Here is a 16,543-nt window from a genome sequence, read left to right on the forward strand (position 1 = left end):
GTAAAGGTTTCCCCAGACGTTAAGTCCACTCGTGACCAACTCTGGGGGTTGGTGCTCATCTCCATTTCTAAGCCAAAGAGCCGGCATTGTCCATAGACATCTCCAGGTCATGTGGCCGGCATGACTGCATGGAGTGCCGTTACCTTCCCGCCGGAGCGGTACCTATTGATCTACTCATATTGGCATGTTTTCGAACTGCTAGGTTGGCAGGAGCTGGGGCTAACAGCGGGCGCTCATTCCGCTCCCGGGATTTGAACCTGGGACCTTTTGGTCCGCAAGTTCAGCAGCTCAGCGCTTTTAACACACTGTGTCACCAGGGGCCCTTATTGCTACCTTACCCAAGAACAATGTATTTTAGGTCTCTGAGAAAGAAGGGTGTGGGAGGACAGAATCAGGGAGGACAGAGCTACAGCATAAAGCAATTGCCCTCATGTGGTAGATCTTGGAGATGCAGCAGTTTTTAAATAAAATCCATTATATCCAGCCCTCCACATTTGCAGAGTTCACTTTTACAGATTCAATTAACTAATATATTGGAGTTGTTGTATGTCTTTCGGGCTGTGTGGCCATGTTCCAGAAGTATTCTCTCCTGACGTTTCTCCCACATCTATGGCAGGATTCCTCAGAGGTTGTGAGGTATGGATAAACTAGGCAAGGAAATAATATATTCTCTTTAGGAAACACTAGGTCCTCCAGCACAACTCTAGGATCAGCTTCTGACAGAAGTCGAATATACAGTTGTGCTGGAAGACTTAGGGATTCCTAGATACAACACTTATTTATGTATTTTATTTTTTAAATACATTTTAGTGAAAACATTTAACAAAGCTTGATTTCACCTTAATGATTACATAAAGGGAAAAAAGGGTGGAAAGAGAAGGTGTGGGGGTGGGGTAGGGCCAACAACAGTTAAGGTGGGGGATGGGCTGGGGGAATAGACATCCACTCTAATCAGACATGTGGACATATGGTTCAAAAGAAAATAACACATGAAAACAATACCAAAAACTACATTTATCTTTCACCCAACACACAACATACAGAATAAAAAAATGACTTCCATCTATTGTATGGTGCTTTGAACATTATTCTCTAACTACATATATCTCTCCTATGTTGTTTTCCTTAGATGTTATCTCTGCGTCCTTTGCAGCTTGATCTGAGTCAATCATTTAGTCATTATCTATTGTCTCTTCATATCATTATTTTGCAATTTTCATTTTTTAGGTAATTTTTAATTTGTTCCCAATCTGTTTGTTTTTTTGGCCTACTTTGGTTATGTGATAACAGATATGTTAGTTTATTCATGTTCATAATCTCTAAAATTTTGTTAAACCATAGTTTTATCTCTGGTCTGTTTTTTCCCCCCCTCCAATCCTTAGCTTATGTCATTCTTGCCACCGTTATTAAATAATTAAAAATAATTTCTTTATTTTTGTCATTTTCTATATTGTATAGCCCTAGCAGGAAAATTTTGGGGTCCAAATTAATTTTAATTTGTGGCATCTTTTGTATCCTCTGATGTATTTCCCTCCAGAAATTCCTAGCCTTCTCACACATCCACCAACAGTGGAAGAAAGTACCTTCCTGTTCTCCACACTTCCAGCATTTGTTTGAGATTTTTTTTATAGTACCTTGATAGTTCTTAGGGGGTCAAATACCATCTGTTAAAAAAATTATCCAGTTTTCTTTAAGGTCTGCCGAATAGTTAAATTTTAATCTATAATTCCATGCCTTTTCCCACTCTTCAATTCTTATTGGCTTCCCTATATTTTCTGCCCATTTGATCATGCACTCTTTTATTAATTCCTTTTCTGTCATCCACTCTAATAATTTTTTGTATATTTTGGTTATGATTTTTGTTTCCGATTTCATTATTTTATTCCAGAATGATTCTTTGTCCTCAAATCCTTCCTTCTTATCTGAAATGAAATAGTCCTTCAATTGTAAATATTGAAACCACCCTATGTTTTTTGATCTTTTAGTTTATGTCTTCTTGTGTTTTTAATTTGTAAGTTCCTTTTTCCTTTATCCTTTATTTATGTATTTTATTTATTTACTTCATTTCTATCCCGCCTTCCTCCACCCCAGAAGGGACTCAAGGCAGCTTAAAAACATTAAAATACATCTCAACAACATATAAACAATCTAAATATGAACAATTAAAGCACATATCAATCAATTAAACAGATTAAAACCAAATAAAATAAAATCTGGGTATTTATAGGTTCTCAGAACAATTCCATTGGAAGTTGACCACAGAGTCGCATCGGAGGACCTTGACCCCTTCTACACTCTCATATAATTCAGACTATCAAAGCAGATAATCCACATTATCTGCTTTGAACTGGATTATATGAGTCTACAATGCCATATAATCCAGTTCAAGGCAGATAGTCTGGATTTTATATGGCAGTGTAGTAGGGGCCCTAGAGATTCCTAGAGAGATGTTCCCTCAGGAAAAAAGGGATTTTTATTCACAGTTTCTTCACTTTTGTGTAGATCCTGCTCCCCAGTGAATGTATAGTGGTGACTGTATTACTAAACACCATAAACCACCATCAGAGACTTAAACCCTTAACAGTTTTGTCCTCGTATAAAAGATTATTAATTGTTGTAGACATCCCCTTGGTGTGAAAGAACAGGAATGTTTCTCCAGAATATTCTCCTTATATTTGAGTGTCCAGAAACATCACAAAAGAATGATTGTGCTGAGAAAAACACGTTTGCACTGAAAACCAAAGCAGTGCTTTTTGTACCTGAAACTTAATTTTTGCACAGAAAACATGCTTGCTGCATTTACACGTATCTATATATGCATAATCCCTACACCTTTTCATCTGCAAATTAATTCCTCCACAATATTTCAGGATGTTGAAACAGTGGGGAGAAAACCAAGCAAAAAATCTTGCTGCTTATTATTCTTTTCAGTTGGTTTCGCCATTGCTGGAAAACCCGTTTTTGAGTTTGTAAATGAATAATAGCAAATACTATTTCAATCCCTATCTTTCAATTATCTCCTTAGGGAACTAAATCCGAATGAACACTGTGTATCCTGAATTAGTCATTTCACAAAGCAATGTGGCATGGATAACAATGGGTGCATCTAAACTGTAGAATTAATGCAATTTGACACCACTTTGCTTTATATGGCACAAACATATGGAATTGTGGGATTCACAGTTTGGTGCTACACCAGTACTCTTTGGCAGAGACCTTGTGAAACTACAATTCCCCTGATTCTAAAGCATTGAACCATGGCAGTTGAAATGGTGTCAAACTGCATTCATTCTACAGTGCAGATGCACTCAATATTAAGGTTTATTATGGAGAGTGGAAGGTTATGTTGGTAGATCATCAGTTGAGTGAGATGCTATTCAATTATTTCTTGGTGGGGCTGAACTTTTCCAAAGGGATCAAGGAGTGGTTTGGGAGTCCTCAACAGATTCGAGCATCCATATACAGTAGAGTCTCACTTATCCAACCTTCACTTATCCAACATTCTGGATTATCCAACACAGCCTGCCTTTTAGTAGTCAATGTTTTAGTCGTCAATGTTTTCAATACATTACGATGTTTTGGTGCTAAATTCGTAAATACAGTATTTGCTACATAACGTTACCATGTATTGAACTGCTTTTTCTGTTGATTTGTTGTAAAGCATGATGTTTTGTTGCTTAATTTGTAAAATCATAACATAATTTGACGTTTAATAGGCTTTCCTTAATCCCTCCTTATCATCCAACATTTTCGCTTATCCAATGTTCTGCTGGCCCATTTATATTGGATAAGCAAGACCCTACTGTAACAGTAATCTAACTTAGGCAAAGCTCCATGTATCTCATAAAATGGGCTTCAATCCACAAACACTTGTATAAAACAAAATTTGCCAGTTTTTTGGTGCTACATGACCCTCTCTTGTATTTTGCTGCAGTGAACTAACATCCCAACTTCACCAAAATGATTGTATTTATTGGTTGACTGAATGTCACTCTGGGCATATCATAACATTACAATTAAGAAGCAAATAATGGTATGGCTTATATCTGTCCTAAATCCTGTTGCTAGTCACAAATAGAATAGACCCACAAAAGCAATGGGATTTACATAAAAGTTAACTTGTCATCCAGCAATTAATTCACTGGAAGTACTGTATCTATATAGTAGCACATGTGTAGGTCTGTTTTCATCATACAAAACAGTTCCCATCAATATAAAGATTTAAGTACATCAACAAGACAAGGTTTGCAGTCTTCCAGTGACATGGGTTTTCTTGGGGAAAATAACTTTACCATTTCCAGAATTGTTGCCATTGTCCTAACCAACAGATACCTGCTTTAGCATGTTTACTTTTTCTATGTTTATTACAAAAAGTGAGAAAGCATATTGAGAAGGAAGATGGGAGGATAGTTTTATTTACACGATCAGACTTGGATTGGAGGGAAATATGACTGGCTAGCTCAGGCATGGGCAAACTTTGGCCCTCCAGGTATTTTGGATGTCAACTCCCACTGGCTGTTAGGAATGGTGGGAGTTGAAGTCCAAAACACCAGGAGGGTCAAAGTTTGCCCATGCCTGGGTTAGCTCATTGCAGGAATTACTTAAGTATTGCCTGTGTGCATGGTGCTGTTTTCCAAGCCCCTAAAGCCCAGATCCTATCCCCAGGGAACCTGCATTTTGAAATCCCACAGCAAATGGAGAGGTCAGCAGAGACAAGAATAAAAACAGTAAGGGCTATGTCATGGGGGTTTCTTGACAAGTCATTCAGTGGTACTTGGCCTTCCTCTAAGGCTGAGAGAATGTGACTTCCCCAAGATCATGCTGTGAGTTTTGATGGCAAAGTGTGGATTCGAGCCCTGGTCTCTTGGAGTCCTAAACAGTAGCACTCAATCCGCTACACCGCCTTGGCTAGGTTTAGTTACCAAGTAAAATAAAGTTGTTCCAGACAAGGCATTTATCATCATCATCCTACCTCATTCATTGAATTTTGTGGGGGCTTTAGAAATAATTGCCATCCACTTTTACTTCTTCCATTGTTTCCATTGCTGCTTGTGCCTTTTTTATTCCCTGTGGAAAATCTTTTATAGAACGGGGGAACCAGAACAGAGCACCTTCAAAACAGCTAAGCTTTTAAAAGTTCCTTCCAAGGCAGCCTTTTCTTCCACTGGCAGGCTTTTAAAAAAACACTTGCAAGCAGTAAATGATTTTTTCCAAGGGCTTTTTGAAGGACATTATACCGTTTTAACCGTACTGTTTTCAATTGCATTTTATTATTTTAATTGTATTGTTTAAATTGTCTTACCATTGCCAATAGCTTGATCTTTTGTATGTTTGAATTATATTGCATTTGCTTTGAATTGTACGCTATGTGAATATCATCTTTTGGGGGAAGGTAATGTCGTGCCCAGGTGTAATACAGTAATAATAGTATGATTCTGGAGAAAAGATGTGAGAGTTCCAGAAAATGTACAAGAAAACAACAATTTGGTGAGGATACCTTGTATATGGCAAGTGCATACAAAGTGTGGGAATTCCATAACAAACAATGTGAAAAGCAGTGTGTTTTTAATGTGTGCCCTGGATCGTAATTTTGTCTGAATGTTTTGCCTAATTTCATAAAACCATATTTCTCCAATTCTCTGTTCATGTTTTGCACACCTGTTTTGCCTAATTTCATAAAACCATATTTCTCCCATTCTCTGTTCATGTTTTATACACCTATTCACTGGATCAAATATCTGTCAAACTGGGCTCCATCCCCTGAACTCAGATGAAGACCTCGGTTACTGGTAATTTTGAGCCTTTGAGTGATCATCTGTGAACTCATGCATATAGATTGCTCTACATCTGTACAGAAAATGTTGGTGACTTCTAGAGCTGAGCATTGCGTTTTGGTGAGAAGCCAAACACACCTCTTGAACATTCATGACTCAATGCTATGGGATCCTGGGAGTTGTAGTTTGGTGAGGCACAGCACTTTTTATCAGAGAAGACCAAATATATTGTAAAACAACAGCTCACATGATTTCATAGCACTGAGCCACGATAGTTAAAGTGGTGTCAGACTGCATTTATTCCGCAGTGTAGATACACCCTGAAACAGAATGACTGAATGTCAACATTAGCTCCATCTTAGTAACTGACACAAATTGCCAAACCAATTCAGTGGAGGATACTCTTGCCCTGCAATATCCATGGGGGGTTGGCTCTGAGATGAAAAAATGTGGATGATCATACCCTGTATTATTCCATGGAAGCAAAGTAAATGCACATGATTTAGCATGTCTGTGTTCATGTCATTGTCACTGTCATTTAATTGTATGGGGTCTGATGATCTGCACCCAATTCAATTGATGGGTCTGGCGGGCCAACTGTATTTGAACTTTACAGGATTTGGATTTTGTTCCAAATTCATGTAATGGTCTCATATACAGTGTAACTCTCACAGGTGTGTGTGTGTGTGTGTGTGTGTGTGAGTGAAAGAAGTGGGGCATTTTACAAAAGTATAATGTTTTGTTGAAGCACAAGCAGCATTGTAGGAGCATATTTTGAAATGCAGGGGCTTCTCGTGACAGCCACACCTAAAAGAAGAATCCAAAACGCAGGTAGATGTGCTGATCTCTATCAACAAACCAGTTGAGCTTCACCACACCAAGCCACCTCAAATTTATTTTCATGTCAGCAAGGGTAGCTCAGTGAGTACAAGCTAACAGCAGTATTTGAAAATTTGATAGCATCATTTGATGTAGAATAATGGCTCAAAGCATAAAGGGCTGGATTTTATGGCAGTGATTCTCACTCCGTAGCACATGTATCACCAGAAGACACAGAAATAGCTAAGTGTGTTTTAGGGATGGTAATAAAACCTAATTCCAATAATGCTACAGCAATTTTGTTCTTATATTACATGTGTTTTACAGTTATTGTAGCAATAACATTTACACCCAACAGTGTTATTGTAATTTTGGTACTAATACCATTAGTATTTTTATTCCAGTATTAGTTCTATACTATTCAAAAAGTAGTATAGAACTAATAATTGCATAAAATTATACTATACCATGACATTGTCACTTAAAAAAACTGAAATTATACCCCCAGGTTTCAACCAGTCACTATGTACCATGTATGTTTAAGAAGTTTCATTATGACAGGCACCAATAGTAATAACCAACAACAAATCCTAAATATACACAATGGAAGCGCATCATGACTCAAGAGAAAAACATCCATTTTCTGAAATGGCAAACTTTAGAACAGTACTTATCATGGCAACACACCCTTCCATAAATCCACATGCAAGGGCGGAGACGAGAAGTGACTGGACTTTTTGACCGCATTGCTTGTGGGTGGGTGTTTGTTTGGACAGACAAGATGAAAAACATCTCAACAAATCTATTGGTCCATGCCATTGATGTATCTATTTTTGCCTGACAATGTACAGTTAGTAATATTTTTTTAAAAAGTTCCATGGTGTTCTCAGTGAACTATGATTTCAAGAAAGAAAATGATCCATATTGACTCTCAGTACATTAGCCCTATTTCATAGAATCACTGGGATTCTTTGTGGGTTCAAGAAATAAAAGTGTACAATGGACCCTTGATGTTTCTACATAAGGATACATTGTGTGTTTGTGTGTGCCAGATTTAGTTGTTCCACACATCTACTTTTTGTTCCCTCTATGTGAATAGTTTTCAAGCTGTCTTCATTTCTATCTATTAAAACTCTATCTGAAGACAATTTCAGGCATTGCATCTTCTTCTGTTGTTAAATAAGCAGCAAGAAGTTGCTGACTGTTTCCCAGATTTCTCACCAAGTTGGAAGTATACAACTGACATGCACACAAACCTCCAGAGCTTTGCGGAGTGTCAGGGTAGTTGGGGAATTCTAGGAGTTGTCGTCCAAAAACACACCTTCGTCAAACTCTGTTTATCTCCCATACAAGGAATGCTTATAGGGTTTACTTACCTTGTTTGCTTTAGTAAGGAATTTCAAAACAATCACCGTGCCTCTAGGAACAGAGTTGTGTTCTCAAATACATGACTCTATATACTATGTTTTTAAACACTGTACACATTGGTGTATTCACTGAAACTTGTAACATGAAAACATTATGTGGAGCATAGAGTACACCAGATTGTATCTATAGGCGAAGAAATCAAGTACTAAACTGGTTCTTCGTTCCCACTCCCACCCCGAAATACACAACTGCTTCTGCTTACCACAGCCTTTTTGATTTCATTGTAAGTTGAGATGACTTGCTAGGCTGCCATCTGGTGGCTCATCCCATTGGGTTTTACTTCCTTGGTGAAACCCTCCCTTTTCCAACCTGTCAGATATCCAGATCCCTTCAGAAGGGTGATTTGGTAGTTTAGACATAAATAGATCCTTTCATTGGCCTGTTACTGAGATAGAACCTCCCTTTTTGGTGCACGGAACTTTTTAGGTTGAAATAGAAACCATACCTCTGACGTTAAGGCTACAGAATTTTGCCTGAAATTTGAAAATGCCTTTGCATTTTCCAAAGACACAGAAATGAGGGAAACACAAGCCATGATATGCTCTTTTAAATTTTATTTTAAACCCTAAAATTACAAAGACTGCTAAATCCTTCTTGCACAAAATTACACATACAAAATAAAATGGACAATCAGGTATCAATCCTATGAGAATTTTCCTTTGTTTCAGCCACAAGCATCCCTTATTTTGTTTTAAAACTGGAGTACTGGAAATTATCCTTTCCATCCCTCAGTGGAGAAAAAAAAACACACCTCACCCCAAACATAAGCAATAATAATACACAGCTTTATAAAGCTACCTTAAGAGTCAATATTGGCTACATGTCCATTATCATTTACATTTGTTCCTTCCTCCTTCACGTGTTCAAGAGACTGGCAATTGAAAAAGTAGATTCCTATGGAAAAATAATACAATGTGGGGAATGAACAGAAAAGCTGTGGATTAGGAAGCAGGCACTGCAGGGCTGAGAAACACTGGACGGCAGAGAAAGGACGGTTTTTGCTACGCCTTCCTTGAAGTTGTCAGGGTTGAGACAGTGATTGGGCTCAGGAGGAGAAATGTCTGTTTTTAAAATTTTGTTGGGAAGACAAAGGAAATTAAAACCTTCACTCTAGCTCGAATTCACCACAGTCAACCTAGACATTAAAACAGAACAAGCCAAATATTTGCAGAATTTTCTGTGATCCCATTTTTACTCCAAATCCCAATAACAGTTCAGTTCTCCGAAACAGCAAAGTCAGTGGAAAGCTTCTCAGCCTCCGGCCATTGAGCCCCGACTAGGGACAGAAAAGCATTTTGTTACACTGGCATCTTATTCACCTAAAAAAGGCTTAAGTTGCATTTTAGATTTAAAAAAAATCAGTTGCAAGCTTCCAACACAATAATGCTTCTCAAACACATAATTTAAAGGGTTTCTTTAAAAGTGGACCCAAACCACGTCCCTTTCTTAGGCATCCACCCCACAAAACCACACCAAGCAGTAGGAACATTCAAGAACATCCAGATCTGATTGTGTCTTCCCCTCATGCTCAAAACACAAACAAGTATTGCATACCTTTCATGAGGCAAGGAGGCAAAGATGAACACACACACAAAAATACATTTGAAATTACATGTTATGTATGGGGGAGATTCAAATCCCCCAAAAAGGCTTTCTATATTGATGGGGGGTTGTTTTTCCAGTAAACTATTATAGGAGAATAGTCCAGTCTTTATAAAGCTGCAGTAGAAAGAAGTGGGGAATAAAGGAGAAATCTATTTACATAGCAGAGGTCAAGAAGAATGTCCAAAGAAAGAAGGTCCCAAGCTTGCACCTCACTTTTTCTTGGCTGACTTCTTTGCGCTGGACTTTGCTTTGGGTTTGGACGCCTTTGCCTTTTTTGGCTTCGATGCCTTCACCGGCTTGGCCTTGACAGTCTTTGGCTTCTTGGCCTTCTTTGGAGCCGGGGCCGGCTTCTTTTTGGCTTTCTTCGGTGCGGGTTTGGCCTTCTTGGCTGGCAACTTGGCAGGTGCCTTCTTGGGCTTGGCTGCCTTCTTGGGCGTCACAGCCTTCTTGACCTCCTTCTTGGCCTTCTTGACCGGCGCTTTCTTGGGCTCGTCGCCTTTGGCCAGGCGGAAGGAGCCCGAGGCCCCGACCCCTTTGGTCTGCTTCAGGACGCCTGTGGTCACCAGCCTCTTGATGGACAGCTTGATCTGCGAGTCGGCGTTCTCCCCCACCTTGTAGTGGCTCTTGATGTACTTCTGGATGGACTGGCGAGAGGAACCTGCCCGGCTCTTCTCGGCCTGGATGGCGGCCACGATCATGTCGGAATACTTGGGGTGGTCCGTGGACTTCTTGACCGCTGAGGCCCTCTTGGGCTTGGAAGCCGGGGCTGCGGACGAGTTCTCAGTCATCCTGCTTGGTTAAAGAAGTCAGCTGTTGCTCCAAGCCACTTGTCTTTGGGGCTGCTCAGACGACAAAGGTCTAACCTGACTTCACAATTGTCCTTTTTTGAAAAAAAATGCAGCAAGTGGGACGTTGTTGCCCGTTGAAGGTCTCTTCCCAGCACCTCTTCTTGTGATGGGAAGGATGCAACCTTTCTTCACAACTGTCCCTTATTCTTTTCCGGTGCCCTGCGTGGGACCCTTTGAAGGTCTCTTCCAAAACAGCAGGGTGTGGTCCTGGAGGAGCTTCTTTCCCGAAGGAGCAAACTCTGGCTACTTAAGAAGGCCTGACAGTCAGTTTGGGACAGCAAAGCCTAATAAGAATCAGTCTTGGGTTGCCTTGGGTTGGTAGGCCTTTGGCTGGCCCCGGTCTCTCTGGGGCTCGGTTCCCGCTTCTTCTTTCTTCTCTTGCCCCTCTTTTCCTTCTTCTCTCGCCAGACTCTGCTGCTGCTGCTGCTGCTGCTTCTCTCTCCGCCTCTCTTTGGCTCTGTAAGAGGCAGCAGCCGGCGCATGCGGGTATTTAGCAGTGAGGCGCGGACCGCGGTGAGGACCGCACTGCTGGCTGCCTGCTCAGGCCCCCGAATGGCGCCGCGCCGCAGACATCTGTGTTTCTTCCGCCGCCTTCGGAGCCCCTTCCCGGCCTCGAGGGGCCCCGACAAGCCCCGGCGCCCCGCCGACAGCTGCCCGCAGCCCCCCGGAGGCCTCCCAGGGGGTCCCGAGGAGCACGGCGCGCCCCCCGGCCCCGCACGGAGCCCCCAACCGCGCCTGGGCTCCCGCGCGCCCCGCCGCCTGCCCCCTTCGCGCCCCGCCTGGCGCCCCGCACAGGGCTCCCCAGTGGGGCAGGCAGGGCGGGCGGGAAGCGGGGTCCCCGGGGCGCCCCCCAGCACGGCCCCCGCCCCCTGCGCCCCTCCCGCGCCCCACAGCCGCCCCCCGAGGGGACCCAACTAACACAGGGCATCCCGGGCTGGGCGGGAGGGCTCGCCTGGGACCCGGCTGCCGGGGGGAGAGGGAGAGGCGCCCCCAAACAGCCGCCACCCCACCCCGGAACCCCTCCCCACAGACCCCCACCCGCCCCTGGAGGGGAGCGAGCCCCCTTCCATTTCCAGGAGAACTTTGCAGCCCTGCCATGCCCTGCCATTCCCTTCCCCCACAGCAGCACTTGGAAGCCACTTTGGGGAAACTTTGGGGGGCTCTCCGTGCCAAATGGAAGTCCCGTGGAAGGTGGGGCGCTCGGGACCACCCACCCTCCTCCCAACAAAGGGGTGGCATGGACCTTGGAGCCCCCTTCTCTAGATCTCCCCTTAAATAACATTACAGTAGTAAGTCAATACATGAGCCTGGCTGCCTAAGGAGAAGAAGGAGTTGGGGAGGAAAGGGGACACCAAATAGCACCCCAATAAAAAAGTCATAGAAAATGGGGCTCCGGCTTTGTAATAATATTTATAATATCCAACGAAGGGGGGACTTGGACCTTGGACCCCCCCTTCCCTAGATCTCCCCTTAAGTAACATTACAGTAGTAAGTCAATACATGAGCCTGGCTGCATTAGGAGAAGGAGGAGTTGGGGAGGAAAGGGGCACCAAATAGCACCCCAATAAAAAAGTCATAGGAAATGGGGCTCCGGCTTTGTAATAATATTTATAATACCCAACGAAGGGGGGATATGGACTTTGGACCACCCCTCCCTTTTCTTGATCTCTCCTTAAATAATATTAGTAGTAAACAAATACATGAGCCTGTATTTGGAGGAGTTGGGGAGCGGGAAGGGAAGGGGGCACCAAACGGCGCCCCAATTAAAAAAAAGTCATTGGAAATGGGGTCTCTGCTTTGTAATAATAATTACATATAAACCCCTATCTCCCCTTAAATAACTTTACAGTAGTAAATACATAAGCCTGGCTGCATAAGGAGAAGGAGGAGTTGGGGAGGGGAGGAAGGGGAAAACACCAAACAGCACCCCAATAAAAAGTCATAGGAAATTGAGGCTCGGCTTTGAAATATTTATATTATATGTGGAAGGTGGGGCGCTCGGGACCACCCTCCTCCAACAAAGGGGTGACATGGACCCTGGACCCCCATTTCCTTGATCTCCCTTTAAATAACATTATAGGAGCAGATAAACACATGAGCCTGGCTGCATAAGGAGAAGGAGGGGTTGGAGAAGGAGGGGGGCACCGAACAGCACCCCAATAAAATGTCATAGGAAATGGGGCCCCAGATTTGTAATAATATTGATATTATTATTACACATAAACACCCCAATAAATGGCCCTAGGAAATGGGGCACCGGCTTTGTACTAATATTGACATTATATATACAAAAACCCCTCTGGACATGATCCTTGGGGTTCCCCGAATTTTCGGTCACTTCTCTCGTATTTAATATGGAGCTTCTGTATCAGGAGACGGAGTTGGGGTGCGGGTGGGGGGGCAAACAGCCCCCCAATAAATCGTCCTAGGAAGGAAATGAAGTCTCGGGTGTTTAGTTTTGAAAAATGATCCCCTTGGATTCCACTTTAATTTCGCCCCTTCCCCTCGTGTTTGTGGAGCTTCCATACTTGGGAAGAAGGAGGCGAAGTTGGGATGGGGGTGGGCACCCCAATAAATGATCCTAGGCAATAGGGTCACGGCTTTTGTATACGACCCCCCTGGACATGATCCCCATCCGATTCCAGTTTGTTTATGTTCCTATTCCCGTGTTTATGGAGCTTCTAACTAAAAGAGACGGGGTTGGGGAGGGGGGCACCCAACAGCCCCCCAATAAAAGGATCTTATGCAATGGGGTCCCGGCTTTCTTGGTTCTTATTAACCCCCCGTGGACCCCACTTATTCTCCCCCCCCCCCCCCTCATGCTATGGAGCTGCTCCAGCCTATCTATGGGTTGTTTTTGTTCCTTCTGTCTTTTTCAAGGTGGAGTCGTTCCAGGGAAAAAGTCCTTCCTCAGCAGGACTTGCCCCTTCAGGAAGGGAAAAGGGGTTCGGGGCAGGAATGGGGGGCTGAAAACCGACCCCACTCCCTGCCTCGGACCCTTAATCCCCCCCTCCCCCCACCCCACACAATCCTGGAGAAGCGTTGGAGTGTTGTTAGGAGATTAAATATACGTGCCATCGCCATCTTTGCTGGGAGAAGCCAGCTTGTTTTTCTTTCCCCCTCATCTCTTTTTTTGCCACTTATAGGAATTGGAAAAGGGGGGGATCTTAACAGTGCCAGACCTCAATGAAGAAGGGGGTTCAAAACACCCACTTTTCCCCCCAAAAGCAGGATTGAGACCCTAGAGATGAGATCCTAGCAACACGGAGGACACAAAAACATCCCTTCGGGGACTTTGCAACCTCTCTCTTCGCACCCCATTTCCCACCCAGACCCGCATGACACCCCTCGCAGTTTCCCCCGCCTTTCCATTCCCCCCTCTCCAAAACAACAGGTGTTTGTGGGATTGGAATAATATATTTCAGTATAAAGTAAGTGTGTGTGTTTACTATTTCAGGCATGGGCAAAGTTGGGGTCTTTCTCCAGGTGTTTTGGACTGCAACTCCCACCATTCCTAACAGCCTCAGGCCCCTTCCTTTTCCCCCTCGGCCGCTTAAGCGGCCGAGGGGGAAAAGGAAAGGGCCTGAGGCTGTTAGGAATGGTGGGAGTTGCAGTCCAAAACACTTGGAGAAAGACCCCAACTTTGCCCATGCCTGTATAAACCGATTCCACTTCGTGAACTTGGTGGGAACCCCATAATCTGAACATCAAAAGTGTGCTTACAAAGTTGCAAGTGGGGTGTTTGGGGCATAAGACCTGAAAGTCCAAAGTGGGGGTTTGCAGAGGGAAAAGGACCGCCGGCAAGTGCTTCCCACAAAGCAAGCTGCCAGGGAACTGCTGACAGTTGTCATAATTGTTTTTGGAGAGCCTCTCTCTGGTCCGTCAGCTGTTTGGTTCTGGAAAAAAAAAAAGCAGGGACCTTGGGAAGGAATGGGCGCTCCTCCCTCGCCGCCACCGTCGCAGTGTCTTGTGGGAAATGTAGTCCGGGAATGGATGCTTGTGTGTCCTTCAAAGCAACCCCCCCCCCCCTCCCCAAATGAGGAGCCACTGCCAGGCGCAACACATGCAACGATCTGCAGAAATGTGTATCAAGCGCTCGTTGCTTTGTCTTGGAAAAGCATTATGCACATCATCACGATAGTATTTTTTTTTGGGGGGGGGGGGGGGTCACTACGCAGCCATGGCGTCACACATGTTGGGGAGGGGGGGAAGGTTGATGCCTGCCTCCCCCCAAAAAGCATCCGCCAAGTATTGTATTGGCTGAGCCCACTACCAGGGTCAACCAATAGAAGAAACTGGGTTCCCAAATGCAGGATGTTTATCAAGCGCGCACTACTTTGTCTTGGATAAGCAAACACCCAGATAGTATTTGCGGGGTGTGTGGATGTCATAAGGTAACACGTTTAGGGGAACAGAAGCCTGCCCCTCTCAAAAGCAACCCCGCCACTAACAAACTTCATGAAAATGGAGAATGTTTATCAAGCGCGCAGGGCTTTGTCTTGGAAAGGCATTACGCACAGCATGATGGTATTTTGGGGGAGTGGGGGTGTCTTCACGCTGGCATGGCGTCTCACTTTTAGGGGAATCGATGCCTGCCCTCCACCAAAAGCACCCCCTCCCATACGGTGAGCCTTGCGAGGGGAGATTTTAGGGGTTCACCCCCCCCCCGAAATTTTTCAGGTTATAAAAAAAACCTGGTTTACTCATGAATTTTAACTGGTTAGCCAAATCCCCATGCTAAGTCTATGAGACGCAAAACATTAAGAGTCCCTCCAGGCACTATCTCAAGCAGATATTGACAGGTTTGTAAGGGGGGGGGGGGTGCGCTAGGGGTTCAATCCCCCCCGAAATTTTCAAAACCTCTCCCGAAATTTTTTTCTGGCTACGGCCCTGCCTTTACTAACTCAACCAATACAGCAATACAACCCCGAGCCATTACTAGTTCAACCAATCGGCCATAAGTCATCTCAATGGGGGTTGCTGTGAGTTTTCCAGGCTGTATGGCTATGTTCCAGAAGCATTCTCTCTTGAGGCTTCATCCACATTTATATGGTATGAGGTCTGTCGGAAACTAGGCAAGTGGGGTTTATATATCTGTGGAAAGTCCAGGGTGGGAGAAAAGAACTCTTGTCTGTTGGAGGCAGGGGTGAATGTTGCAATTGGTCACCTTGATTAGCATTTAATGGCCTTGCAAATTCAAAACCTGGCTGCTTCCTGCCTGGGTGAATCCTTTGTTGGGAGGTGTTAGCTGGTCCTGATTGATTCATGTCTGAAATCCCAGTTTTCTGAATGTTTTTGACTGGGAGGTGTTAGCTGGCCCTGATTGATTCATGTCTGGAATCCCAGTTTTATGAGTGTTCTTTATTTACTGTCCTGATTTTAGAGTGTTTAAATACAGTACTTGTAGACAGTTTTGTTCATTTTCAAGGTTCCCTCCTTTCTGTTGAAATTGTCCACATGCTTGTGGATTTCAGTGGCTTCTCTGTGTAGTCTGACTTGGTGGTTGTTAGAGTAGTTCAGCATTTCTGTGTTTTCAAGTAATATGTTGTGTCCAGGTTGTTTCATCAAGTGTGGGGCTTGACAAATCCAAGGCTGGAGTTGAAATTCCTAGAAGAAACATTAACAACCTTAGATACGCAGATTATACCACTTTGATGGCTGAAAGCAAGGTGAAAGAAGAAAGCGCAAAAGCTGGTTTGCAGTTAAACACCAAGAAAACTAAGATTATGGCAACCAGACCAATTGATAACTGGCAAATAGAGGGAGAAAACGTGGAGGCAGTGACAGACTTTATAGTTCTAGGTGCGAAGATTATTGCAGACGCAGACTGCAGCCAGGAAATCTGAAGATATTTACTTCTTGGGAGGAGAGCAATGACCAACCTTGATAAAATAGTGAAGAGTAGAGACGTCACACTGGCAACGAAAGTCCACATAGTTAAAGCAATGGTATTCCCCGTAGTAACCTATGGATGCGAGAGCTGGACCATAAGGAAGGCTGAGGAAAGGAAGATAGATGCTCTTGAGCTGTGGTGTTGGAGGAAAATCCTGAGAGTGCCTTGGACCGCAA

The 16,543-nt window shown here is 43.7% G+C and overlaps 1 protein-coding gene across 1 annotated transcript; it reads right to left on the reverse strand.

Moving 5' to 3' along the window:
- Window positions 1-8,560: 8,560 nt before the first annotated feature.
- Window positions 8,561-10,932, reverse strand: LOC134299630 (histone H1.0). The gene has a single exon (XM_062982968.1). The coding sequence runs from the start codon at window positions 10,412-10,414 to the stop codon at window positions 9,836-9,838; it is 579 nt and encodes a 192-aa protein (XP_062839038.1). The 5' UTR covers window positions 10,415-10,932; the 3' UTR covers window positions 8,561-9,835.
- Between the last annotated feature and the right edge of the window lie 5,611 nt (window positions 10,933-16,543).

The sequence above is a fragment of the Anolis carolinensis genome, chromosome 5 (assembly GCF_035594765.1).
Source record: "Anolis carolinensis isolate JA03-04 chromosome 5, rAnoCar3.1.pri, whole genome shotgun sequence".
NCBI lineage: Eukaryota > Metazoa > Chordata > Lepidosauria > Squamata > Dactyloidae > Anolis > Anolis carolinensis.

Coding starts and splice junctions, on each gene's coding strand:
- LOC134299630 (XM_062982968.1), bottom strand. CDS start 10,414: ATGACTGAGAACTCGTCCGCAGCCCCGGCTTCCAAGCCCAAGAGGGCC.